The sequence below is a fragment of the Oncorhynchus kisutch genome, linkage group LG7 (genome assembly GCF_002021735.2).
Source record: "Oncorhynchus kisutch isolate 150728-3 linkage group LG7, Okis_V2, whole genome shotgun sequence".
Lineage (NCBI taxonomy): Eukaryota > Metazoa > Chordata > Actinopteri > Salmoniformes > Salmonidae > Oncorhynchus > Oncorhynchus kisutch.
Window position 1 is genome coordinate 34,920,917 of NC_034180.2, and position 27,597 is coordinate 34,948,513.

General features: G+C 44.8%; 1 protein-coding gene across 1 annotated transcript in view; it reads right to left on the bottom strand.

Moving 5' to 3' along the window:
* Positions 1–500: 500 nt before the first annotated feature.
* The window catches only part of LOC109893760 (cysteine-rich motor neuron 1 protein), a 46,809-nt gene continuing 19,712 nt past the window's right edge, over positions 501–27,597 (bottom strand). Inside the window, exons 5-15 of the mRNA XM_031829004.1 lie at positions 26,272–26,451; positions 21,083–21,286; positions 19,372–19,500; positions 18,277–18,430; positions 14,319–14,440; positions 12,925–13,143; positions 12,207–12,422; positions 5,592–5,813; positions 4,662–4,787; positions 3,984–4,162; positions 501–3,417 (exon numbers count right to left, since the gene is read on the bottom strand). Coding sequence (XP_031684864.1) covers positions 3,226–3,417; positions 3,984–4,162; positions 4,662–4,787; positions 5,592–5,813; positions 12,207–12,422; positions 12,925–13,143; positions 14,319–14,440; positions 18,277–18,430; positions 19,372–19,500; positions 21,083–21,286; positions 26,272–26,451 — 1,943 coding nt within the window. The 3' untranslated portion in view covers positions 501–3,225. The remainder of the gene's footprint in view (positions 3,418–3,983; positions 4,163–4,661; positions 4,788–5,591; positions 5,814–12,206; positions 12,423–12,924; positions 13,144–14,318; positions 14,441–18,276; positions 18,431–19,371; positions 19,501–21,082; positions 21,287–26,271; positions 26,452–27,597) is intronic.

The following is a 27,597-nucleotide window of genomic DNA, read 5'->3' on the forward strand; positions in this document are numbered from 1 at the left end:
ATTTTACTGAGATGGGGTGTTTGACTAGTACTCTGAATTTCACAAAATGTTCCTGTTGAATGTGATCTCTGATGGTATCAAAAAGCCATTGTGACCACACTAATAATTGGTTTAACCGTTATGCTGTAAGAAGCTAATCTTTGAGAAAAAGCTCCTTAAATGGTTGATTTCTTGTGTTTTCGGACCAATCTTCACTTCCTCATGTTGAGCTTTATCAGCAAACGGTGACAGACAAGTCAAACGGAATTCTTCAGGTTGTCTGTTCAAGCCTTTCTGGTTCCAAACCTTTCTGGTTTTCTGTCTGGTTTTATGAAGCTTACAGTGTGAAACTGAGATCTGGCCGCTGCATTCCCCACTCACGCCTCATCTGTATAGTCCTGTGGGCTGTGAGAAACACCAAATACACATCCCCGGTCTTCCCCATTTGCTAACACAACACGGATAAGGATATTAGAGCAACTATGCTTAAGAGAAAGGAAACTTTAAAACCTTTGGGAAACTTAAGTGAGATAAGATTTTTTTATTTAACAAGACAAGTCAGTTAAGAACAAATTCTTATTTACAATGACTGGCAAACCCGGACGACGCTGGGCCAATTGTGTGCCGCCCTATGGGACTCCCAATCACAGCCAGATGTGATACAGCCTGGATTTGAACCAAGGACTAGTGACACCTCTCCTTAGACCGCTGCGCCACTTGGGAGCCCAGGAAGCAGATCCCCTTCGGCAGCACTGGGCAAGAGTAGATAAAGGAACAGATGTCATATCTAACCATGCTATGATATGTTACCTCTTTTGATCCCAACTGTTGCTAAGTTGATATTTATTTTATTTGTTGGGATTTCCAGTCTTTTTTTAAAAGCACGATGCATCAGCCAGCTCCGTCACACTTTTCATTGCAAACATGTCACCATGAAAATGTCACAAGCACTGAAATGTCTTCCCAAATGTTAAACGTTAAAAGGTCATTTTTGTTTTTCAAAATAAGTATAAATGTTCCAGTTCAACAGCAAAGAAACATGTATTTACAGTTTGCAACAGTAAAATAAATAGGCTTGAAAAACAAAGCAGATGGAAATGGTAAATGGCTTACAATATCGAAAATGTACAGCAGCTTTGGCTACTAAGTTCATTTGCCAAAAACATGTCATGAACTCAAACTATACTTTAGTATTAATAAATAAAGCTATGTGAAAAAATAAATAAGGTACACTTCTGTCCTACTTTTATCTACCTTTTTTACACATAGGAAAAACAAATAACTTTTACAAGTCTCCTCTTCCCTTAATTTAAGCCACATGGTTGTGAATCAAACAGACCCAAATCTACTGAATTACTTTTGAAACTCTTCAGTAGAAATCTGTATTTGTCTCCACACAGTTTTGGCATCACAATGGTCTTTGTATCGAGAGACTGGCAATGTAACTATGAAATCAGATCCAACGATTTCCTATTAAACCCCAGTCTGTTTTGTAATGCTCTGAAGCACATCCATTTCACTAGGTTGATCAGATTGTTAAATAAGCCTAGAATTTGCTGCACCATTATGTTTACTTGAGTGATTCATCACCTCCATGTGCTAAATATGCCCATCAAATCCTTGATTAGGCCTTTATCCCGCCAGGAATCTCACCCACAGCTTTTTAAAACACTGGATCCTAACAAAAGTGCTACATTTTACGAACATGCGCTGTTGGAATGTACCATTATTTGCATTTCATAGCAGAGTCTCCTTGAGACCCTTGCCCCTGTTCATTGTAATATGTTATAAACTGGTGGGAATAGGGAGACCTTCAGTCAGGTGACCTTGGCATGGAATACATGGCACAAGTCATTACAGGAGAAACAAGGAAATATGAAAAACATTAAGGCTATAAAATAAAGGCTACTAATGTATGTTAACATTCTCTGGAAACAGTAGCTCATGTTTACGCACAGCTGTAAATGAAGTTATATAAGTGAGGCTTATTGTATGTTGACATTCCTCATGAGTAACTCCAGAATGTCTGGAACTGCTTCTGTAGTTTCCTGTAACGAGTCCTCTTATCTGCAAGCTATAAAATAACAGTCTGGATTAGTATTAATCCACCTAATCTTGAAGTCCATTCCCATTTGTAGATGAAGTCCAGCCAATGGGATGATTCCTTCTAAAGGGAGTTGTTGAGTACAGAAGGGTGAAGAACCTTACTGTATTACAGACAGACACGCTGGCTTCACAGCGGAAGCAGAATACATTCACACTGTTTTCCCTCTTCCCAGGGTGGTTGGTTGTTTTCAGAATGGAATGATTTTGGTCATCACCTTTGAGGCAGCCAGAAACCACTACAGTAAGTGGGAATAGAAGAGTTTCATTCCTTTGCATCGATGGGGAATGTTTAGTCTGGCATTTACAATGTTTTAATCTTGCCACCATGGAGACTTCCATAACAAAAACGAGGCTTGACCAAGAAAAACACTACAACTATTACACAGAAATATATATATATTTTTAAACTAAGATGGAAACCACACGTTCTAAAGCAGGAGTTTGGGTTTCTTTATTTTTCTGGGCCATAGTCTGCTGGGTTCTGATGCTGCTCAAAGTCATTGACTGGGGAGAGGAGCGAGTCATGGAACTAGCCATTCATCTGATAATTGACTTACCCTCCCATCCAATTTTGATTACAACTGGAAGACCGGCTAAATTGGCATCACTAAAACAATTGTTGATGAATTGATTGCTGTGCTGCGGCACATAGAAAACAGCAAACTAGAGACCCTCGACTAGAACCCAAACCCCTGTCCTGAAGCTGTTATATTCCTCCTATTAGTTTCATGTTCTAGTTCCAGAGGAGGTGAGAAGTGATGATGATCATGTTCACATTTCAGAGCTCTCTCTGGCTGACTAGTAGCCTCTCTGTCTGACTAGTAGCCTCTGACTGACTAGCAGCCTCTCTGGCTGACTAGCAGCCTCTCTGGCTGACTAGCAGCCTCGCTGGCTTACTGTCACTCTGTCTGTGGTGAACTGTATGGCAAAGTCCCATAATGGCCACATCCTCCTGCCTCCCCAGTCTCTCCTCACTGTACCAGCAGTATGATAAAGCAACAGGCAGTTGCATTGCATTGTTGTGGATCGATCACCATGAAAATGTGAGAAAGAGAGAAGAGGTGGTGCTTGGTAGCCCTTTGGGCAGTGTAGAGTTTGGGGGTCTGGTGAACGGGGGTTGGTGTTTAGGGGGAGGGGGGTCTAGCGCTGTCCCCTGCCCTGGCCTGTACTCAGCTTGGCCCGGGGGATGAGCATCCTCTCCCCACATGGTGAGCTCATCTCTGGGGAGAAGTTGATGCCACAGTCATTCTTCACGCTCTGGAACTTGTTCTCCTTTGAAGGTTCCATGTACACCACCGAGTTCTTATTCGCATGCTTCTTCAGGATCACAGTCTAGGAAAGGAGGAAAGGAAAAAATGTAAATATCAATTACTTTATTTTCACACAACAGGTCTTGTCAGCTACATTGATTGAATCCTACTGCTTTGTGTTATCATGTCTAGTTAGGACGGGAGAGACTTTTTCGGAAACCATGTGACGAATTACGATTTTCTGTGCTGCTCTAATCTCATTTCATGGGGGCGTTGTAAAACGATCACATTTTATGATAAACTTGACACAGTTCAAAGTGCTCCATCAGAATTAAGTGCTGGAAAAATACATTAATCCCTACTTTATGACACCCTGAACATGAATTGTAGCAGGAGCTGGAAGATCAAGGAAAACCCACGACCCACCCACAGATTAGATCCTAAAACAACGGCCCACCGCCCCGCTATGGTGCTATGATTTAGCACCATAGTGGTCTGAGTTTGGGCAGCAACCCCATACCAACATATCGGGCAGAATCATGAGGCATTTCGGTGCTGGGTTGCAATTCATTTGTGAATAGTCTTTTTCCGCAAGCTGTACGTACAGTACTGGGCCTAATGAGCGGCTTTACCCACAATGCCTCTCACCTTCTTGGGGGCGCTGTAGCACGACATCTGCACCCACTTTTTCTTCTTGTTAATGAGGACTGCCACAATGAGGAAGATGACGATGGCCAGGAGGAGACCGGCCAGTATCCAGGCAGCTGATTGGTAGATGAGAGCCATCTCAGTTTGACTGGGGATGTTCTCTCCCAGGTTGTTACCATCTGCAGGGAATATCAATATCAGCTCTCCCCCACAGACTGGACAACACATACTGCTGTCACACAGGCCAATATTTACATTACATTATTCCCCTTCTAATCAATTGAAATGAAAAAGCAGCTCATGTCCTTCCTAGGTGTTTGGCAGTTTTCCCTGGCCAATACGTTAGATACAGTCTCCAGATGAATGTGTGTCAGTGTGCATTTATCTCATTTGCATTCCCATTGCCCCACAACAATGTAAACATCCTCAACAGGCTGGCTGGGAAAGTATGGACAATGATACCAAGTCACAGGTCTGAAGCAGTTGTTACCTATCAGTAACCTATCATTTAACCATCTCTGTGGGCCATAGGAGGAGTGAGTGAGTGAGTGAGTGAGTGAGTGAGTGAGTGAGTGAGTGAGTGAGTGAGTGAGTGAGTGAGTGAGTGAGTGAGTGAGAGAAATAGTGGAAGAGAGAAGGTGAGCAAGAGAGAAAGATAGATGGACAGACAGACAGTACCTGTAGCAGCAATAATAGGAGGCAAAGGGACAGTGGTGATCCAGACTGTATTGTCCACTGTGGTAGTAACCCTGGTCTTGGGGGCCTTGGTCGACACCATCATTGGAACAGACGTGGTTGTCATTTCTGTAAACCAAAGAAGAAAATCACAAATAAGTCACAAAGCAACCCACGTACGTAATGTCAAACACACTTGAGCTGAAAACAAATCCCACATTCCAGATCAATGTAACAGAAGGTTATGGTTGGGTGGAGTGTCTGTAGATAAGGTGTGTTTACGGGATGTGTTCCCTAAGCTTCCATGACCTCCTTTTGTCAAGAGTCTTATGTAAAAGTGCTGTTTTCCACCGAGCAAATAACCAAAACAAAGCTGAGATGAAACGGTTACAAATCAGAGGGAACAATGTATGCCTGTGCCGAGGTTTTCCTCTATAGGAAAAGCTGACATGGAGCTTTGCCTTCCTGTGCCGGCATTGAGAGTGGCGGGTCGGCTCAGCCGGAGACAGGAAACACGTGTGAATGTGCGGATGCTTGGGGAATGTTTTCACTCTGAGTGAGTTGTGTCACATGGAATGTTGCTGTGAGTAACGGTGTTTGCCCAAGCAGTGCCAGCGAAACAGGCCCCCAGAACGCGACTCACACACGCTTGCTTTATTCTAGCTAGGTTTGAAAACTGTTCCTCCCTTCCTACAAGTTACACTGTGAATAATAATGTTCTCAATAACAAGCTGTACCTTGTCCCAAAGGAATAACTTGTTTTAATGCATACTTAATATGGGATTTTTCACAAGACACAAATATACTACACACTAGAATTACAGTGGATATCATTAGAGAGGCTAACAAGGCAGTGTGCTCTCACCCATCTAGACATTCCCAGGAGTTTAGTTCCACGGACAGACTCACTCTCACACATACACATTCACTTACCCAGACAGTGAGGGCAGCACTGGCCCTTGCGCAGGACGGGCACCCTGCAGTTGGCAGGCGGGCAGCGCTGGGAGAAACACTGAATGGTTCCATTGTTGCAGGTGCAGCTGGTGCAGGCATTGGCCTTCCAGGTGTCCCCAGCCAAAAGCACATCTCCCTCGCTGGAGATACAGTACTCCTGCTGACTGGTGCTCACCGGGAGCTGGGGACCCTGCTTGTCCTCTGTGGACGGAAGGATGGAGAGAGAGGCACACCAAGGCAGTATAACATGTTAATCCAGAGTGGTTATTAGGACTGTTCACCCGTGTTTGCAATAAGATGGTTTTACTGTATGGTAAATTCTAGCAGGAAGCTAGCTGATGACTAGGGACTAGGGAAGACATGGCTGCTGTGCTGAGCTGTGTCAGTTAACTCTCAGGCTTATCTCTGTGTCTCATAGCCATAGGCCCATAGATCAATGGCCTGTCTGTGACAAAAGCTTAGTTAGACTATACACACCTCAACACTAATGTAAATCAAATCAAATGTTATTCATCACATGCTTTGTAAAAAACAGGTGTAGACTAACAGTGAAATGCTTACTTACAGGCCCTTCCCAACAATGCAGAGAGAAACAACAGGTGTAGACTAACAGTGAAATGCTTACTACAGGCCCTTCCCAACAATGCAGAGAGAAAGAAAAAAGAGAAATAGAGTAAAACACGTAATAATAAATACACAATGAGTAACGATAACTTGGCTTTATACAAGAGGTTCCAGTACCGAGTCGATGTGCAGGGGTATGAGGTAATTGAGGTAGATATGTACATAGAACTAAGGAACAAAGTGACTAGGCAACAAGATAGATAATAAACAGTAGCAGCAGCCTATGTGATGTGTCATAAAAGTTTGTGCAGAAAGGGTCAATGCAGATAGTCTGGGAAGCTGTTTGATTAACTATTTAACTAATTATTTAGCAGTCTTATGGCATGGGCGTAGAAGCTGTTCAGGGTCATGTTGGTTCCAGACTTGGTGCGTCGGCACTGCTTTCCGTGCAGTAGCAGAGAGGACAGTCTTTGATTTGGGTGGCTGGAGTCTTTGAGAATGTTTTGTGCCTTCCTCTGAAAAGGCCTGGTATAGAGGTCCTGGATGGCAGGGAGCTCGGCCCCAGTGATGTACTGGGCCGTATACACTACCATCTGTAGCGTCTTGTGGTCTGATGCCAAGCAGTGGCCTTACTAGGGGGTGATGCAGCCAGTGGCCATACTAGGGGGTGATCCAGCCAGTTAAGATGCTCTCACTGGTGCAGCTGTATAACTTTTTGAGGATCTGTGGGCCCATGCCAAATCGTTTTAGCCTCCTGCCACCCACGACTGTGTTGGTTTGTGTGGACGACGATAGATCCTTAGTGATCTGGACACCGAGGAACTACAGCCCTGTCTATGTGAATCGGGGCGTGCTTGGCCCTCCGTTTCATGTAGTCCATCATCATCTCCTTTGTCTTGCTGACATTGAGGGAGAGGTTGTTGTGCTGGCACCACATGGCCAGGTCTCTGACCTCCTCCGTACAGGCTGTTTCATCGTCGCCGTGCGCATCCACGCAGTCGTGGGTGAACAAGGAGTACTTGTGGGACTAAGATCGCACCCCTGTGGGCCCCTGTGTAAAGGGTCAGCGTGGCAGATGTGTTGTTGCCTACCCTCACCACCTAGGGAGGCCCTTCTGAAAGTCCAGGATCCAGTTGCAGAGGGAGGTGTTCAGTCCCAAGGTCTTTAGCTTAATGATGAGCTTGGAGGGCACTATGGTGTTGAATGCTGAGCTGTAGTCAATGAACAGCATTCTCACATAGGTGTTCCTCTTGTCCAGGTGGGCGAGGGCAGTGTGGAGTGCAATAGAGACTGTGCCATCTGTGGATCTGTTGGGGCGGTATGCAAATTGGATTGAATCCTGGGTGTCTGCGATGATGGTGTTGATGACCAGCCTTTCAAAGCATTTCATGGCTACAGATGTGAGTGCTATGGGGCAATAGTCATTTAGACAGGCTACTTTGGATTTCTTGGGAACAGGGACTATGGTGGTCTGCTTGAAACATGTACTGTATGTATTACAGACTGGGTAAGGGAGAGGATGAAAATGTGAGTGAAGTCACCAGCTGGTCAGCGCATGATTGCAGTACACGTCCTGGTAATCCGTCTGGCCCTGCGGCCTTGTGAATGTTGACCTGTTTAAATGTCTTACTCACATCGGCTGCGGAGAGCGTGATCACACAGTCTTCCGGAACAGCTGGTGCTCTCATGCATGTTTCAGTGTTATTTGCCTCGAAGCGAGCATAGAAGTAGTTTAGCTTGTCTGGTAGGCTTGTGACACTGGGCAGCTCTCGGCTGTGCTTCCCATTGTAGTCTGTAATGGTTTGCAAGCCCTGCCACATCTGACGAGCGTCAGAGCCGGTGTAGTACGATTTGATCTTCGTCCTGTATTGACGCTTTGCATGTTCGTCGGAGGGCATAGCGGAATTTCTTATAAGCTTCCAGGTTAGAGTCCCGCTCCTTCAAAGCGGCAGCTCTACCCTTTAGCTCAGTACGGATGTTGCCTGTAATCCATGGCTTCTAGTTGGGGTATGTACAGTGGGGCAAAAAAGTATTTAGTCAGCTACCAATTGTGCAAGTTCTCCCACTTAAAAAGATGAGAGAGGCCTGTAATTTTCATCATAGGTACACTTCAACTATGACAGACAAAATGAGAAAGAAAAATCCAGAAAATCACATTGTAGGATTTTTAATGAATTTATTTGCAAATTATGGTGGAAAATAAGTATTTGGTCAATAACAAAAGTTTATCTCAATACTTTGTTATATACCCTTTGTTGGCAATGACAGAGGTCAAACGTTTTATGTAAGTCTTCACAAGGTTTTCACACACTGTTGCTGGTATTTTGGCCCATTCCTCCATGCAGATCTCCTCTAGAGCAGTGATGTTTTGGGGCTGTTGCTGGGCAAACACAGATTTTTAACTCCCTCCAAAGATTTTCTATGGGGTTGAGATCTGCAGACTGGCTAGGCCACTCCAGGACCTTGCAATGCTTCTTACGAAGCCACTCCTTCGTTGCCCAGGCGGTGTGTTTGGGATCATTGTCATGCTGAAAGACCCAGCCACGTTTCATCTTCAATGCCCTTGCTGATGGAAGGAGGTTTTCACTCAAAATCTCACGATACATGGCCCCATTCATTCTTTCCTTAACACAGATCAGTCGTCCTGGTCCCTTTGCAGAAAAACAGCCCCAAAGCATGATGTTTCCACCCCCATGCTTCACAGTAGGTATGGTGTTCTTTGGATGCAACTCAGCATTCTTTGTCCTCCAAACACGACGAGTTAAGTTTTTACCAAAAAGTTATATTTTGGTTTCATCTGACCATATGACATTCTCCAAATCTTCTTCTGGATCATCCAAATGCTCTCTAGCAATCTTCAGACGGGCCTGGACATGTACTGGCTTAAGCAGGGGGACACTTCTGGCACTGCAGGATTTGAGTCCATGGCGGCGTAGTGTGTTACTGATGGTAGGCTTTGTTACTTTGGTCCCAGCTCTCTGCAGGTCATTCACTAGGTCCCCCTGTGTGGTTCTGAGATTTTTGCTCACCGTTCTTGTGATCATTTTGACCCCACGGGGTGAGATCTTGCGTGGAGCCCCAGATCGAGGGAGATTATCAGTGGTCTTGTATGTCTTCCATTTCCTAATAATTGCTCCCACAGTTGATTTCTTCAAACCAAGCTGCTTACCTATTGCAGATTCAGTCTTCCCAGCCTGGTGCAGGTCTACAATTTTGTTTCTGGTGTCCTTTGACAGCTCTTTGGTCTTGGTCATAGTGGAGTTTGGAGTGTGACTGTTTGAGGTTGTGGACAGGTGTCTTTTATACTGATAACAGGTTCAAACAGGTGCCATTAATACAGGTAACGAGTGGAGGACAGAGGAGCATCTTAAAGAAGAAGTTACAGGTCTGTGAGAGCCAGAAGTCGTGCTTGTTTGTAGGTGACCAAATACGTATTTTCCACCATAATTTGCAAATAAATTCATTAAAAATCCCTACAATGTGATTTTCTGGATTTTTTTTCTCATTTTGTCTGTCATAGTTGAAGTATACCTTTGATGAAAATCTCATCTTTTAAAGTGGGAGAACTTGCACAATTGGTGGCTGACTAAATACTTTTTTGCCCTACTGTACATACGGTCACTGTGGGGACGACGTCATCGATGCACTTATTGATGAAGCCAATGACTGATGTGGTGTACTCCTCAATGCCATTGGAGGAATCCCGGAACATATTCCAGTCCTGGAGCTTAGCATCTGCTGCATCTGACCACGTTTTTATTGATCAAGTCACTGGTGCTTAGTGCTTAAATTTTTGCTTATAAGCAGGAATCAGGAGGTTAGAATTATGGTTAAATTTGCCAAATGGAGGGCGAGGGAGAGCTTTGTATGCATCTCTGTGTGTGGTGGTCCAGAGTTTCTTTCCCTCTGGTTGCACATTTAACGTGCTGATAGAAATGAGGTAAACCGTATTTAAGTTTCCCTGCATTAAAGTCCCCAGCTACTAGGGTGAGCATTTCCTTTCTTATGGCGGAATACAGCTCATTCAATGCGGCCTTAGTGCCAGCCTCAGTCTGTACTGGTATGTAAAACAGCTCTGAAAAATACAGATGAAAACTCTCTATGTAAATAGTGTCTACAAATAGTGTCTACAGCTTATCATGAGATACTCTACCTCAGGCGAGCAATAGCTCGAGACTTCCTTAGATATTGTCCACCAGCTGTTATTTACAAAAATACATTGTCCGCCGTGGGGGGTTTATTCGATCGCCTATGAATTCTTATAAGGCAGCCTGCCCTTTGCCCCTTTTTCTCTGCCTTCTCTTCACGCAAATCACGGGGATCTGGGCCTTTTCCCAGGAGAGCAGTATAACATTCACGTCGAGCTCGTCAGACTCGTTAAAGGAAAAAAAGGATTCTGCCAGACCGTGGTGAGTAATCTCAGTTCTAATGTCCAGAAGTTATTTTCGGTCATAAGAGACAGTAACGACAACATTATGTACAAAATAAGTTACAAACAAAGCAAACAAACAAACAAAAAAACACAATTGTTTGGGGACACGTAAAACGGCAGCCTTCTTCTTCGGCGCCACCTTATTTATTTCACTTTTCCTGCATTAAAATCACCAGCCACTAGGAGTACCGACTCTGGATTAGTATTTGCTTATGGCCCTATACAGCTCGTTGAGTGCCGTCTTACTGCCAGCATCGGTTGGTAGTGGTTAATAAACTGCTACCAAAAATATTGATGAAAACTCTCTTGGAAAATACTATGGTCTCGTTCTCTTCCAAGTCTTTGGGACTGGGGGCTGGTCCGTGGTGAGCAGCATGTTCAGCGCCGCCAACTTCGACATTTTCATCAAAATCGACATTGGTGATCGTTTTTCTGATGTCCAGAAGCTCTTTACGGTCATAGATAATGATGGTGTAAACATTATACAAAAAAAATCCCACTCAAAATAGCCTGTAAAACGGCAGCTATCCATTCCAGCGCCATTCTTACTCTTCCACAATGTACACATACATCAAGGGGCCTGTCATTGAAATGTGTGTTATTCCCACATTCTTCAGAGACAGAACCATACATATATCAAAGGGCTGCCTCTTACAATCTGATTTTGTGGTGGGAGATGTGGTGATAACGCAACTAGACGAGCATTCCCAAGGAGGCTCTGTGGGTTTCAGGGGCTGTCATGCATTTCTGATTTGTGAGGCTCTTGCTTGGGGGGCTGGAGGGAGGAGTGAGGGGCGGGGGGAGGTGGTGGTGGGGGAAGGTGGTGATGGGACGGGGGGGAGGAGTGAGGGGTAGGGGAGATGGTGGGGGGGGGGGGGACAGTGGCCTACTTGGTCCAACTCTATTCTTCTCAGCAGCTGGTGAGGTCACATGACCTGAATAGGGTTGCGAAATTCTGGGAACCTTTAATAAATTGCCTGGTTTTAAAGAAATCCTGGTTGGAGGTTTCTGGATTTTCCCTCTTGATTCCAAATGGGATTTCTGGAAAACCAGGGAATTTATTGAAAGTGCCTGGAATTTTGCAACCCTAGACCTGACCAGGAGAAACTAGTTATAGGCTATAACTAGGGCCTAGAGTTTTTCCTAGTCATATCACATTGCCATGAAAAATACTGTTCTTATGTGTGACTAGTGGAAACAGACAGGCTTGTACCCATGTGTTCCTCTCTGGAGGATATATCCCCATGTAAAGCCAGCCGGTTTGGTCTGGTTTCTTTATTAGCCTGTGTGTACTGACATTAAACTGTGGGACAGATTGCAACATGCACCAAGACAAGGCAAGACCCTCAATCCACCACCACATGCTGCTGATAATGGCTCCAGATCAAATTTATCCCACTCTATACTGATCACAATCTGACATCGCTTCTGGAATCATTCCTGGATGTAAGTGCTTTTGATATTATCTGAAATTGCTCTTGTCAAGGCTAGTATGATGATGATAGAGTTCTACATTTACAGAGAAGAAAATGGCTTAGTACTAGAGGTTTCCTAGTAAAGCAGCCTATGACAGATGCGGGGGATGTAAGGTACTGTACCTGGGCAGACATGGCAACAGGTGTCCCTGTTCCTGGTTGGGGCCTGACACACAGCAGGGGGACACACTTCAGTGTCGCACAGGACGCGGCCCTTCCTGCAGGTGCAGCGTGTACACTCGTCCAGGTTCCAGGTCTCTCCCTCCACATAGAGTTTCCCCCCAGGGGCTCGACACACCACCAGGTCCATGCCCTCTGGCTGACCACTGCCTGACTCATCTGGACAGACAACACACAGGTTATGAGAGGCAGATAACAGTAACACAATAACACATGAAAGACTACTAAGAATAAGGTTCACATCTTACTAGAACTAAGCTCGGTAGTTACACAACAATTTGTGTTCGGACATACTTTCCTCTAGTCCAGTACAACAGTACAGATAAAACAATTGACTGCAATAGGGTTGATATCTGTAAGGAGTTAGTCTGAAAGTTGTAGACATTCTTTCACTTTTAAATATTTGAACAGTCCACTGAGTCACTCCCCTATAAATATCCCCAGTGACTCTGAGGGGTGTGGATGAAAAGGCGTGGGTGTGTAACTGTGTATCAGTGTGTGTTGCTCCTTACACCAACACAAAGTGTGAGTGTTCATGGAGCCTGAGACCTGACTGATGGGGCAGTAAGTGGACTGGGCTCTAGGGTGTGAGCTCCTATGGGACTGTGAACTGCCAGACGTGTGTGTGTTGATAGACCAGCCGGCTCTAGACAAGACGTACCTTCACAAGTGGGACAGCACTGGTCAGGCCTGACCACGGGGTTGGGACAACTGGGCACAGAGCAGGATATGAGCACACACATCTCTCTCCCAGCAAGGCAGTAGCAGTCTCGGCAGCCATCGTGCCAGCTCTCGCCCTCCTCATAGTGGTGCCTGTTGGAGTTCAGACAGTTGCTGGGCATGGGGGCGGGGGCAGTGGTGCGTGGCAGGTGGTCACTCTCTGGAAAAAAAAACATGAACACAGACAGACGTTAGGAAGGGAGGGAGACTGGTGACTTGAACCTGTGAGAAACCATCAACAGGGATGTTTCAGGGCATGGGAAACGCCCATGAATTCAAAGTGGAAATGTCATTCAGAATAATAATTTACAATGAATAGTAAAGCTATCCAATGTTATTGTCTTGGGTCCATTGGAGGCTAACGAGAAAGCTCTGCTAACCATCCCTGGTTCCTCCCAGCTCCACCTTCACCAAGCACCATTATGTGCTCTTCCTTTTAAAGTCTCTTTATTTCACAATAATCCATTTAATAAATAAAGTTTAATCATTTCCCTGAAGTTTTTGGGATCTGACCCAAAACTGAGGTGCTCTGTTTCTGTTGAGAGATAGGTTGAGGTTATGAAACCCCACATCTGCCAATAACTGGCCCCCAAGTGGGATATAAACCCAGTGTGGCTGTTAAGTCTGGGGAGAACAGTGTTTTTGATAGAACGTAGAATTTCAGTGAATCACATCATGTTTCCACATCCAGGGCAGATGTTTGTGTCTCTTCTCTCTCAACACACTGTTATACAAAGGGAAAAGGTACACTTCACAAAAAAGTTTCCTATCCATAAATATTTTAACAGTCCACTGAGTAACTGATCTAACAGTCTCAAAATAAGATAAACATGATGGGGTGCCACTGCACCGCCATCTTACTGAGCAAGAACCCCCAAATACATTCCAAGCTAAAATATTTATAATATTACTGGAAAAATTAAATAAACGCATAAAAAAGTATAAATAAGCCGTCCAAACTTGCTTTAACTTGTGTGGTTGGTGAATCTAATCCGACATGCACACACAGGCCTCAGCGGTAGCTAAATAAAACACAAGAGTCAAAACATCCTTCCATAACAGGCTTCACAGCAGATCAGCTAATGGTTCCAGCAAATCCAATCTGCTACATAGTGATAGAAAGTCAACACACACACACACCAACACACACGTGGTCACACAAACATGTGTACACACACGCTCGTTCGCACACACACACACACACACACTCGTTCGCACACACACACACACACACACACACTACTGTTATTGAACTGAAGTCGTGTGACCGGCTGACCCAGACGGATTAATATTGATGCGGACCAGATGAGACAGACAGACAGATGAGAATCATACCTTTGCACATGCAAATGGAGCAGCCCTTCCTGTTCTGCCGGTAGCCATCGCTGCAGTTCTTGTCACAGGTGAAGGGGGGACACTTGATACAGCGACACATCTCACAGCCGTGCTTATTCCTCCTGTGGGATAGATAGAGCACACATATGTCTATCAGATATGTAATGAGGGAGGGAACAATAAGAATGCCATTTTACATCTCAAATGGGGCATATTAAACTCATATTTGAATGAAAGCTCAATAGCCAGTGATCTTGTGATTGGTCTGGTGGAGTACTGCCATGGAACCAGATGGTCAGGTCTGGTATAATAGACATATGGTTCTGTTTTCCCCCTGCTATATTAGCTGGCTTTGAAGAGGCCTGATAAAAGCAGCACCCTGGAACACGTGAGAGCCCCATGGTGCACGGCACACACACCATACCAATGCTAGAGTCTAGGGCACTGGGTTTAAAGCAAATTCATATGCTTTCCATTTGATTCAACCTATTCAGATGGCTACTGTATTGCTACCAAAGCCTTTGGCTGACATGCGAGGTCCAGAGCAGGGCAAAGATGATATTAATGCAGCCAGGTTGATTAAGGAGACTGAAGGGCCCTGCTCTCCATTAACTACGAGCTCATCATGGTTGATTTGATGACAAACAGATTTGTAAATAGAGTAGACACAGGGATGACGCAGGAAAAACAAACCCGGAAGAGTTTGAGAGACGATCTACGCGGCTTCTGAAATAAACTAAACCTCCACTGAATGGCCGAAAGCTAAGGAAGATACACGCAGAGAGATAACAAACCATAGATGAGTTAGGAACGGACACAGAGCATGTGACCTAGTTGGATCCAAATATAGAGGTCATAAAACATAGACGAGCAGCAGGTTGAGAAATGCCCAATCCAGATGGGTTCATCTATTACAACTCCAGTCTCTCTGTCTCGTTCTCTGTGTGTCTCCCATACTCTCTTTTTCTGGAATCTGTAACCCATAAGGCCTTTTTCAATTAAACATGGATTCCGTTAGGTTGGATTAATTACACTATTAGTCTCTGTAGGCCACATGAATAAAACAGGAAATGAACCCAAATTCAAATGTTATTCATCACATGCTTCGTAAACAACAGGTGTAGACTAACAGTGAAATGCTTACTTCCCAACAATGCAGAGAGAAAGAAAAAAGAGAAATAATAGAAAAATAAAACACGTAATAGATACAAAATGAGGAGCGATAATTTGGCTATATACACGTGGTACCAGTATCGAGTCGATGAGCAAGGGTGCGAGGTAATTAAGGTAAATATATACATATAACTAGGAATAAAGTGACAGATTTTTTTTGGGATATCTGCATAACTTTTACTCCACTACATTCCTAAAGAACATATGTACTTTTTACTCCCATCCATTCCCCCTGACTCCCAAAAGTACTCGTTACATTTCAGGTATCCTAGTGGTTAGAGTGTTGGGCCACTAACCGAAAGGTTGCTAGATCGAATCCCCGAGCTGACAAGCTAAGAATCTGTCGTTCTTCCCCTGAGCAAAGCAGTTAACCCACTGTTCCCCCAGGCGCCGTGGATGTCAATTATGGCAGCTCCCCACACCTCTCTGATTCAGAGGGGTTGGATTAAATGCAGTAGATACATTTCAGTTGTACAACTGACTAGGTTTCCCCCTTTCCCAATATTGTCCAATTCATGCACCTATCAATATTATGTGTTGTCATCCCTACTGCCTCTGATGTGACGGACTCACTAAACACAAATGCTGTGTTTGCAAATAGTGTTGGAGTCTGTCCTTGGCTAAATTTAAAACAAGAAAATTGTGACTTCTGCTTTGCTTAATATAAGGAATTTGATATATAATATTTACTTTTACATTTTACTGAAGTATGACAGTTGAGCACTTTTTACACCACTGTTATTTGGTTAACTAACTAACTAACTAACTATTTAGCAGTCTTATGGCTTGGGTAGAAGCTGTTCAGGCTCCTGTTGGTTCTCTGCTACCGCACAGCAAGCGGTAGCAGAACAGTCCATGATTTAGGTGGCTGGAGTCTTTTACAATTTTTAGAGCCTTCATCTGACACCGTCTGGTATAGAGGTCCTGGATGGCAGGGAGTCCGGCCCCAGTGATGTACTTGGCCATAAGCACTACCCTCTGTAGCGGCTTGCAGTCAGATGCCAAACAGTTACCATACCAAGCAGTGATGCAGCCAGTCAAGATGCTTCCAATGGTGCAACTTTTTGAAGATCTTGACCTAGGACAAAATATTTTCAGCCTCTGAGTGGTGTTGTCGTGCCCACTTCACCACTGTGTTGGTGTGTTTGGACCATGAAAGATCCTTAGTGATGTGGACACCGTGTAACGTGAAGCTCTCGACCCGCTCTACTACAGCCCCCAGAGGCAGTCAGAGACAGAGCCCTGCCACTAGCAGTGGTCACATCTCTACTGATTCAGCAGTAATGACAATATGGAGAGGCCAGGCTGAGCTTTGAGCTGGCTGGGCCCTCAGTGTACAAACACAGAGACAGAGAGTCTGGCCATCTTGGTAACTGGGCTTTGTTTAAAGGTGGTGTGTGGAATTTCGTGCACAGCGCTGGGCTCTGGGGCTGGGACTGCTGGCTCTGCACAAATTCCAGCGTGCTGGACAACAGGAGAATTCCGTGCATTTCCTATCAGGTCCGATGATGATTTAGATCCATTGAGGAGGGGAAACGCTTTAAGTCCCCCTTTGTGTCCTTTTCGAAGGCGTTCAACTATGCCAAATGTCAATGTAAACACACCTTTAGGGCTCTCACCCACTCTGACAGCCCACTGCTCACTGCTTACATGATGTCCCCCTCTACCCTATGGAGATAAGAGAACTGGACTGTTCATACATAGCAAGGATAGTGTTTGAGGCAAAAAATGATATAGTTGAGTTCTCTGTTGAGGTTATAAATGCAGCCAATTTATTCAAAGCCGTCTCTGTGCCACCTCTTTGTATCTTCTCACTAGTCCATTATAGGATCACCACTCTGCTAGAAGATTGATGCTTTGCTTGGCTCATCGAGGATTCAGACTTCTGAAGCCGGCCCTGAACTGGTGCTTATGAATGCTTCCTGCTCCTCTTCCCCCTCGGGGGGACTCTCTGCTGGCATCCTGTGCAGACTTATCAGGCCCATCTTGAGCAGAGGCTCCAGAGAGCATGGTTCAGATACCAGAAGAATCCCACTGTATACACTTCATAGAGACCGCTTTTGTGCGGATGTGTTTTTGATCGTTGTTTTGAGACAGAAAGATGATTTATGAAATGAGAGTGTGGGGGGAGGGGTAGAGAGGCTGAAGCACCGGACACTGCACTGGTCACACAGAGACATAGATTGGCCCCTGATTGGCCCTGATTGACCCTTTAGATCTGAGCAGGTGGGGAGAAGGTGAGGCTGCCAGGTGTGTAACAGTATACTTCCTCTCTGCCCACTGAGACCTGTATCTGCACCCTGCCAACTACTCCACCTGGAGAATGATGATGTTGTCTGTACACACTGATCTACAGTCATGTTTTTACAGAGTCTGATAGTCCTGTCAGCCAAGACACGCTTGTGTTCCATTGCCAGAGCCAAAGATTTCACAGTGTGAGTAGTAGCGCACTTGTCAAATAACCAAAATCAAAAAATAAAAGTGTTTACACAGTTGAAGTCTGCATCATTACAAAATACACGACTGAACAAAACAAACAATGAGAGGAGGAGCCCTATTTATACCTACATAGTACAAACATAGAGTGTTTTTCCAGCTAACGAGAGACCGGATTGTATGTTAGGGCCCATGTCAATAATAAACCAGACAAATCACCATTACTTCAGGCTTTGGCCTTCAGTCGTAACCAATGGGGCTGTAACAGCCTTTGATCAGAGTGGAAACTAAGGGGTGAATAATGAGCAGTGCTTAACTTGAAGATGTGGAGACCATTCAGAGGACTTACACATATCCGTAGGGACAGGTCTTGCTGCAGGTCAGGGGTCGGCACTTGGGCATTGGAGAGCTGCATTCACACACCTCGCAGCCAAAGTTATCCTTCTCGTATCCCATGGGGCATTGCAGGGAGCAATATGCCCCCAGGTCAGGGCAGGATTCATCTGAAACAGTTCACATGGAGGTCATTTTACCATCAACACCATGTTAGTTTGCATTAGGGTTTTTCATTTGAGAATTCCTACAACTTAAAACGGCAAAATACTACACAGCCATGGAAACACATGAGGTGCGACAGATTTATTTTAATTTTATTTTACTAGGCAAGTCAGTTAAGAACAAATTCTTATTTTCAATGACGGCCTAGGAACAGTCAGTTAACTGCCTGTTCAGAGGCAGAACGACAGATTTGTACCTTGTCAGCTCGGGGATTTGAACTTGCAACCTTCCGGTTACTAGTCCAACGCTCCAACCACTAGGCTACCCTGCCGCCCCGCCACAGATATTTCTTAGTGTGTTTGCTTATGTCTGTGTTATGGAGATAACGTGCCAGGGAATCGTCATTTTAAGCAAGTTACATTATGTTTGTGTTTACGGTATGTGTGTATTTACAGTATATGTGTGTTTACAATATGTGTGTGTTTACGGTATGTGTGTGTTTACAGTGTGTGTGTGTGTGTTTACAGTGTGTGTGTTTACGGTATGTGTGTGTTTACAGTGTTTGTGTGTGTTTAAGGTATGTGTGTGTTTACGGTATGCGTGTGTTTACAGTGTGTGTGTGTGTTTACGGTATGTGTGTGTTTACAGTGTTTGTGTGTGTTTACGGTATGTGTGTGTTTACAGTGTGTGTGTTTACAGTGTTTGTGTGTGTTTAAGGTATGTGTGTGTTTACGGTATGCGTGTGTTTACAGTGTGTGTGTGTGTTTACGGTATGCGTGTGTTTACAGTGTGTGTGTGTTTACGGTATGTGTGTGTTTACAGTGTGTGTGTGTTTACGGTATTGTGTGTGTTTACAGTATGTGTGTGTTTACGGTGTGTGTGTGTTTACAGTGTGTGTGTGTTTGCGTATCCGGGTTTAACCCTTTACATCCAGTATGAGACTCACGGTTGAGGCACTGGCAGAGCAGGCAGCCGTTGTTGTCCTGCTGGAAGCCGTAGGGACAGTCTTTCCCTGATCGAGAGCAGTTTTCCAGACGAGGACACAGCATGGGGCTCACTGTCTCATACGAAGGCTCTGTGAGATAGAACAGTAGGTTATAACCTTCATATGATGCTGCTATAACTCTCTATGACATGCCATACTATACTTGACACTATGAAGCCTATAACACTCACAGACATGTCATACTATTCTGAAATGAGGCTTTATTGAGAGTTCAGAGTAAAGAAACATACATTTAGACACACGCAATGTTACACATCTATCTCCATGCCAACAGAAATAGTTCAGTGTTCACGTTGCTCCCATCAGAGAGTGCTGTGATAAGAGATAAACGCAGGCCCATTACAGAAGATGCTGTAGGTGCTCTCTATCAAAGGGCTCTGATGAATGAGCACCTCACATATTGTCTAAATGACCTGGAGTGCAGGAGCACGCCTTGCCTTGGTTCTCTCCCCTAACAGAGGAGGCCCTATGTGGGAGTCTGGTGTGTCAGAGGCTGGCGCTGGACAGACCCAGAGGGCTTCTGGCCCTGGTCAGGGCCTCATCCTCACTGGGGCCGGTCAGCGATGAGGTGTTTTGCTGGCCTGGGTCACACATGTATGAGCCACAACCAGAGGATGTTAAGGTGGGGTTTGGGTGGGAGCCCATTATCTTGCCACGTTCAGTGGGAGGAGCACCAAACAAGCTGTAACTAATTATGCTCACAAAAAACAGTGATCCACTCCAATTAAGCAGCCTTAAGCCCTCAGTCTAAGCTGCACCTCATGGAGGTGGGTCTCATTTTGCAGTCTGGACCAATAAAAAATAACAAAGGAGCCTGCAGTGGAAGAAAGCTGTGCGGCCTCCCCTTTAATGAGCCACCAACATGGCCTCTACATAGCTGCAGGGGGAGAGACTATCCCACAGTTCTGTTCCACCAGTCAGGTTCTAAGCTCAAAGTGACTGTGTTGTAAAACAGAACTGAATTGTAGCTTGGGCCAACGAAGTAGGAATTGTTCCATTTACAGATGAAGACGTCAATTGGCGGACGTACTGTACATTGATTTGTTGCACATCTGATATAGCTACATTGACATTTGAGGGGGTTGCATTAATGGGGGTGTTTTCCTGAAAATCATCTGCCGAGTTGTAAGTTGTTTATGACAGCAGTTTAGCAGATACACTACGTTGGCCATATGTAGAGCTCAATGAAATGACAGATACAATTTATGGTGCCCCTGATCCTTAAACATCAGAAACATTGAAGTTGTTGTGCTTTCAAAAATGTTATTAGATTAAAAACGGAGTATACATTATATTATACAGTCTTTACAGCCCTATTAGGCTAGATGAAAGGAACATTCAATCTACCATTAAAACCTATGGTATGTCAATTGCTTGCACATGTAATATTAAGCTTCTGGAGAAGTGCGACGTCAGATATTTCCTTATGAGGACATTGGTTGCTTTTGACAATAAGAGGTATGTCTAGAACATGCTAAAATTGGACTTGTTCCTTGCTGTTTTCAAACTTAAATCTCCAACTACTTCAACGCTGTATGTGATTAGGTACAATATGATCAGACATTTATGAAGCAGGTGTGTATGTGTGTGCGACTGTTTGTGTGTGTGCGACTGTTTGTGTGTGTGTGTGTGTCTCGCTCTCTCTCCGTACCCTCGCAGAAGGGGCAGCATTCTCCTGGGATCTTGACTGGGTTCTGGCAGCTCTGTTTGCAGGCCATGGCGGTACAGTGAGGGTCTCCATCCACACACTGACAGAAGGTGCAGTCATCCTCCTTCCACTGCTCCTCGTGGGCACGCAGCTTGTTGTTCACCCAGCAGCTGGCCTCCGTGCTATCCATAGACAGGAGCTCCACATCTGGACACACAGAGAGGGAGACACAGATAGAGGCTGGGATCAGAAGGAGAGAAGTGTGGGAACTATACTGTGCTCTTTGGTATACCATCCTTACTTGTAAATACTGTGTGGTACATATGCTGTATGACACACAACTGTAGGATTGTTTTGCAGCCTCAATTAGTCTGGGCATGGACTCTCCAAAGTGTTGAAAGCATTGAGCATGAAAAACCCAGCAGAGTTGCAGTTCTTGACACAAACCGGTGCACCTGGCACCTACTACCATACCCCGTTAATAGGCACTTAAATGTAGTCTTGCCAATTCACCCTCTTTTTTTTCACCTTTATTTAACCAGGTAGGCTAGTTGAGAACAAGTTCTCATTTGCAACTGCGACCTGGCCAAGATAAAGCATAGCAGTGTGAGCAGACAACAAAGAGTTACACATGGAGTAAACAATTAAGTCAATAACACAGTAGAAAACAAAGGGGGAGTCTATATACAATGTGTGCAAAAGGCATGAGGAGGTAGGCAAATAATTACAATTTTGCAGATTAACACTGGAGTGATGAATGATCAGATGGTCATGTACAGGTAGAGATATTGGTGTGCAAAAGAGCAGAAAAGTAAATAAATAAAAACAGTATGGGGATGAGGTAGGTGAAAAAGGGTGGGCTATTTACCAATAGACTATGTACAGCTGCAGCGATCGGTTAGCTGCTCAGATATCTGATGTTTGAAGTTGGTGAGAGAGATAAAAGTCTCCAACTTCAGCGATTTTTGCAATTCGTTCCAGTCACAGGCAGCAGAGTACTGGAACGAAAGGCGGCCAAATGAGGTGTTGGCTTTAGGGATGATCAGTGAGATACACCTGCTGGAGCGCGTGCTACGGATGGGTGTTGCCATCGTGACCAGTGAGCTGAGATAAGGCGGAGCTTTACCTAGCATGGACTTGTAGATGACCTGGAGCCAGTGGGTCTGGCGACGAATATGTAGCGAGGGCCAGCCGACTAGAGCATACAAGTCGCAGTGGTGGGTGGTATAAGGTGCTTTAGTGACAAAACGGATGGCACTGTGATAGACTGCATCCAGTTTGCTGAGTAGAGTGTTGGAAGCCATTTTGTAGATGACATCGCCGAAGTCGAGGATCGGTAGGATAGTCAGTTTTACTAGGGTAAGCTTGGCGGCGTGAGTGAAGGAGGCTTTGTTGCGGAATAGAAAGCCGACTCTTGATTTGATTTTCGATTGGAGATGTTTGATATGAGTCTGGAAGGAGAGTTTGCAGTCTAGCCAGACACCTAGGTACTTATAGACTTATAGACGTCCACATATTCACATTCTCTGAATGGCACATATACACAATCCATGTCTCAATTGTCCCAAGGTTTAAAAATCCTTCTTTAACCTGTCTCCTCCTTCATCTACACTGATTGAAGTGGATTTAACAAGTGACATTCATAAGGGACCATAGTTTTTACCTGGATTCACCTGGTCAGTCTGTCATTAAAAGAGCAGGTGTTCTTAATGTTTTGTATACTCATTGTATGTACATATCCACATAATTGAGTTAACAAAGTAGTGTGTGGAATCAGAGGTGTGAGAAGCAGGATATTGCTGGAGGGACCAGGAGAAACTGGTCACCACCAAGACCGGTGGAAGAACACTCCAAAGCTCTTTAAGGAGTCAGAGAGGATGTAAAGAAACTGTACAGGGATCTCATGTACATATAGTGTAGGTCTAATGTATAATGTATGTATTTCGAGCTAGATGGAAGAGCATGGTATCGGAGAATTTCATATTGGAGCGAGATTAGTTCATTAAAAGCAAGACAGACATATCTAATTTCCTGTCTCTGCAGTGTCCAGTCATTCCCTTTAAGAGGAGTTACCCTCAGCCATGTGCATGTCACACAGATCCAGTTTCACCAGTGCCCCCGAAGGCCAAAGGCCAGTTCAGGGTTCACCGTCAAAAATTTCACTCCAAAGCAAGAAATCCCATTCAAGAGCATTTCATGCATAACATGCGGTTTTACCCATTTGTTTGAAGTCTAGGAACAGCAACATAATAAAGCCAACTGTTTAAGAAGCAACCCAGAAAACACATTGTGCTTAGAATTCTGGGACCTGTTCTGATGACTTTAAGAGTTTAAATAACTATAATTGTTTTTTGTTCAACTGTTTATTGGTAACAGAGGCAGGCCATTACCACAGCAGCAGTGTGTGTGTGTGTGTGTGTGTGTGTGTGTGTGTGTGTGTGTGTGTGTGTGTGTGTGTGTGTGTGTGTGTGTGTGTGTGTGTGTGTGTGGTGAAGAAGGGGGGTATCCCTAAGGCCAACGTCCTATTTGTCAATTTTGATTCCAGCAGAGATTTGGCTGCTGTGATTCCTCCGTCTGGGTGTGATTACCACGAATATGAAGCAGTTCTGCTTTTCTCTCTATCTATCCCTCTATCTATCCCTTTCTTTCTCTTTCTATCCATCTCTCACACTATCAATGGTGAGTCTAAAAATACACATTGAACTCACACACAAGCCTTCAAGCACTTTTAGGGTTTTAGTTGACTTGACCAGCCTACAAAAAGGATTAGAACAGGTATACAGCTGTGCCTTGTAAATGAGACAGCTATCAGGCACAGAACCGGATGTTCCTCTTAATAACGACCATGAACCAGGTGCCACCCCCAGCTTACCACAATAACTCTGACTATAGCCTCCTCAATGACTGGAGCTTTGGCCAAGCAGGGGTACAAGATGAAAGCATTCCCCACCATCTCAGGGGCTGAACATTCCAGGTGTACCTCCGACACTGACCTCCAATAACCTCCCTGTCTCCCTCCCTCTCATGTGTCTGATCAATTACAAAAACACAGGCAGACAAATCTGGCTACCACCATCAGCATTATACACTGAACAATGAGCTGATATAAAATATCAAACATTTACATTTGTTTAAATCCCTGTTAGTAAACATTTCTTCTTTGCCAAGATAATCCATCCACCTGACAGTTGTGGCATATCAAGAAACTGATTAAACAGCATGATCGTTACACAGGTGCACCTTGTGCTGGGGACACTAAAAGGCCACTCTAAAATGTGCAGTTTTGTCACACAACACTAAATGTCACAGATGTCTCAAGTTTTGAAAGAGCGTGCAATTGGCATGCTAACTGCAGGAATGTCCACCAGAGCTGTTGCCAGATAATTGAATGTTAATTTCTCTACCATAAGCTGTCTTCAACAACGTTTTAGAATGTGTAAGTACAACCGGCCTCACAACTGCAAACCACGTGTAACCACCCCAGCCCAGGAACTCCACATCCGGCTTCTTCCCCTGCTGGATCGTCTGAGACAGCTGATGAAACTGTGGGTTTTCACAACTGAAGAATTTCTGCACAGAGACAGTCTCAATGATGAGTCTCAGAAACAGTCTCATTTGCATGCTCGTCGTCCTCACCAGAGTCTTGACTTGACTGCAGCTCGACGTCGTAACCGACTTCAGAGAGCAAATGCTTACCTTCGATGGCCACTGGCAAGCTGGAGAAGTGTGCTCTTCCTGGATGAATCCCGATTTCAACTGTACCAGGCAGATGGCAGATGGTGTTGTGTGGGTGAGCGGTTTGCTGATGTCAACGTTGTGAACAGAGTGCCCCATGGTGGTGGAGGGGTTATGGTATGGGCAGGCATAAGATACGGACAATGAACACAATTGCCTTTTATCATTTGCATTTTGGCAATTTGAATGCACAGAGATACCGTGACGAGATCCTGAGGCCCATTGTAGTGCCATTCATCAGCATGATAATGCACAGCCCATGTCGCAAGGATCTGTACACAATTCCTGGAAGCTAAAAATGTACGACAGCGTGTTTCAGTTTCCTCCAATATCCAGCAACTTCGCACAGCCACTGAAGAGGAGTGGGACAACATTCCACAACATTCCACAGGCCACAACAGTCTGATCAACTCTATGCGAAGGAGATCTGTCACGCTGCATAAGGCAAAATATGGTCACCAGATACTGACTGGTTTTCTGTTCCACCCCCATACTTTATTTTATTTTATCTGTGACCAACAGATGCATTTCTGTATTCCCAGTCATGTGAAATCCATATATTAGGGTCTAATGAATTGATTTAAATGGACTGATTTCCTTATATGAACTGTAACTCAGTGAAATCTTTGAAATTGTTACGTTGTGTTTATTTTTTTGCTCAGTGTACTTCACCAGACAATGTACTTCACCAGACAGTGTACTTCACCAGACAGTCATTTGTTGTCCACATGCGCTGCCCAAACCCTTTCAACAGCTCCAACCGCAGGTACCAGGGTTTTTGCCTGCCTCTGAGGACATGTGTTTTAGTGAGGAGATCAGGTACAAACATGTCAACCTCCATTAAGGCTACCAGATATAATGAAGCCAAAGCAGTCACTCAAAGGAGGTTTATGTTCCTGACTTCCTAGACATTGCTAATTCTTTTGACCGGTCCTTGTATGTGAAGCATGTTAATGATTCGAGTCGAGCTGGATGTAAACGGAAGCGATTAAGGTAAGGCCACTAAAGCCTTATGTGCTCGATACGTCTGCCCCCCTGCCTCCCTAGTTCCCCCCTTGCCAGTCTGGCCACAATCAACACTAATCACAAACGGCCTCCCTGACTGTGTCAGCTCACCTCCACAAATCTAGTTGTGTCATACAAAACCTCACTTATCTATAAAACATCTATATCTGTTATAGATACTGTTGTTTAACTTTTGATGTGTGTACCTGTAACGGATGTGAAACGGCTAGTTTAGTTAGCGGTGGTGCACGCTAAATAGCGTTTCAAATCGGTGACGTCACTTGCTCTGAGACCTTGAAGTAGTAGTTCCCCTTGCTCTGCAAGGGCCGCAGCTTTTGTGGAGCGATGGGTAACGATGCTTCGAGGGTAACTGTTGTTGATGTGTGCAGAGGGTCCCTGGTTCGCGCCCGGGTATGGGCGAGGGGACGGTCTAAAGTTATACTGTTACATACCTATGCATACTGGGCAGCATTCTCCCTCCGGGATGTAGAAGTTCTCACAGTCGAGTTCCGCACATTCTGCTTTGGAGCAGAAGGATATCCCTCCTCGGCACTGGCAGAGCCAGCACGTGTCCATACGGTACACCTCCTCCTCTGAAAACTCCTTCCCGTTGTGGACACACTTGGGAGAAACTGGGAAAGTGGAAGAGGAAACAGATTCTGTCAACCTGAACGATATGTAGGGCTCTTGATGGCTAACATACACTAACGGCTGGCTCATTCATCCCCCCTCCTCTCCCCTGTAACTATTCCCCAAGTCGTTGCTGTAAATGAGAATGTGTTCTCAGTCAACTTACCTGGTAAGATAAGGTTTAAATAAATCAATAAAATAAATAAACATACTATGCTTAAACCATCCCATTTGGTATGTATAAAATACATTATCCACCCCGGGACAGAATGAGTTTGTTGCTTCTGTATCCGTGTATTAACTCAGAAGCAATAATTACAGTGTACTTAGCTGTGGATGGAAGAGCATTGTGTTGTGGTAAAGTCGTGTGGAGCTAGGCACTTGGGCCAAGAGCCCTGTGCACTGGGCTCCAACAGCATTAGACAATGAAACCAGCTCCATTAGGTGGAATTCAGCAGAGATTTGTGAAGTCTTGGTGGAGACAGCACTCGCGGCGTAGCTCAGCTCAGCTCATCCCAGCGCTGGGTAAAAGAAAACAGCAGCAGACTGTGCTGGTACAGTGTGGTCTGCAGAGCTGGGATGCAGAGAGCAGACAGGCCCAGTAAAGCCAGCGTAAGTACCGGAAACCTCAGCTGTCTGTCTCCAAACGCCGGCCCATAGAACAATGACTACCGTACGGATCATTAGAGACTCATAACAAGCCCGAGCAGCCGCCTCGCAGACACAACTGTCCACTCACTGCACGCGATACTCCTGGAACACTCCGGGAGATAGTGTGTGTGTGTGTGTGTGTGTGTGCGTGCGTGCGTGCGTGCGTGCGTGCGTGCGTGTGTGTGTGTGCGTGCGTGCGTGTGTGTGTGTGTGTGCAAGCGGTGAAGGACAAGCCCATTCTCTATTTAGTTTATTAAAGTTCCATCAATTAAATTTCCATAATTTCATTAAAATGGATTCTGTATTATTGCCAAATAAACAAGAGGGGATGTTGACAAACTAACTCAGTGATTACCACAGCCATTTGTCTTTGACACTTTCACTGACAATGCCTATGACTCAGGGTCTTGAAAGACCACATTAACTTCTCATCAAAACCATGATGATTTAGCTACTGCAGGAGAGTGATTATGTAAACAAGTCATGGTTTGATATGC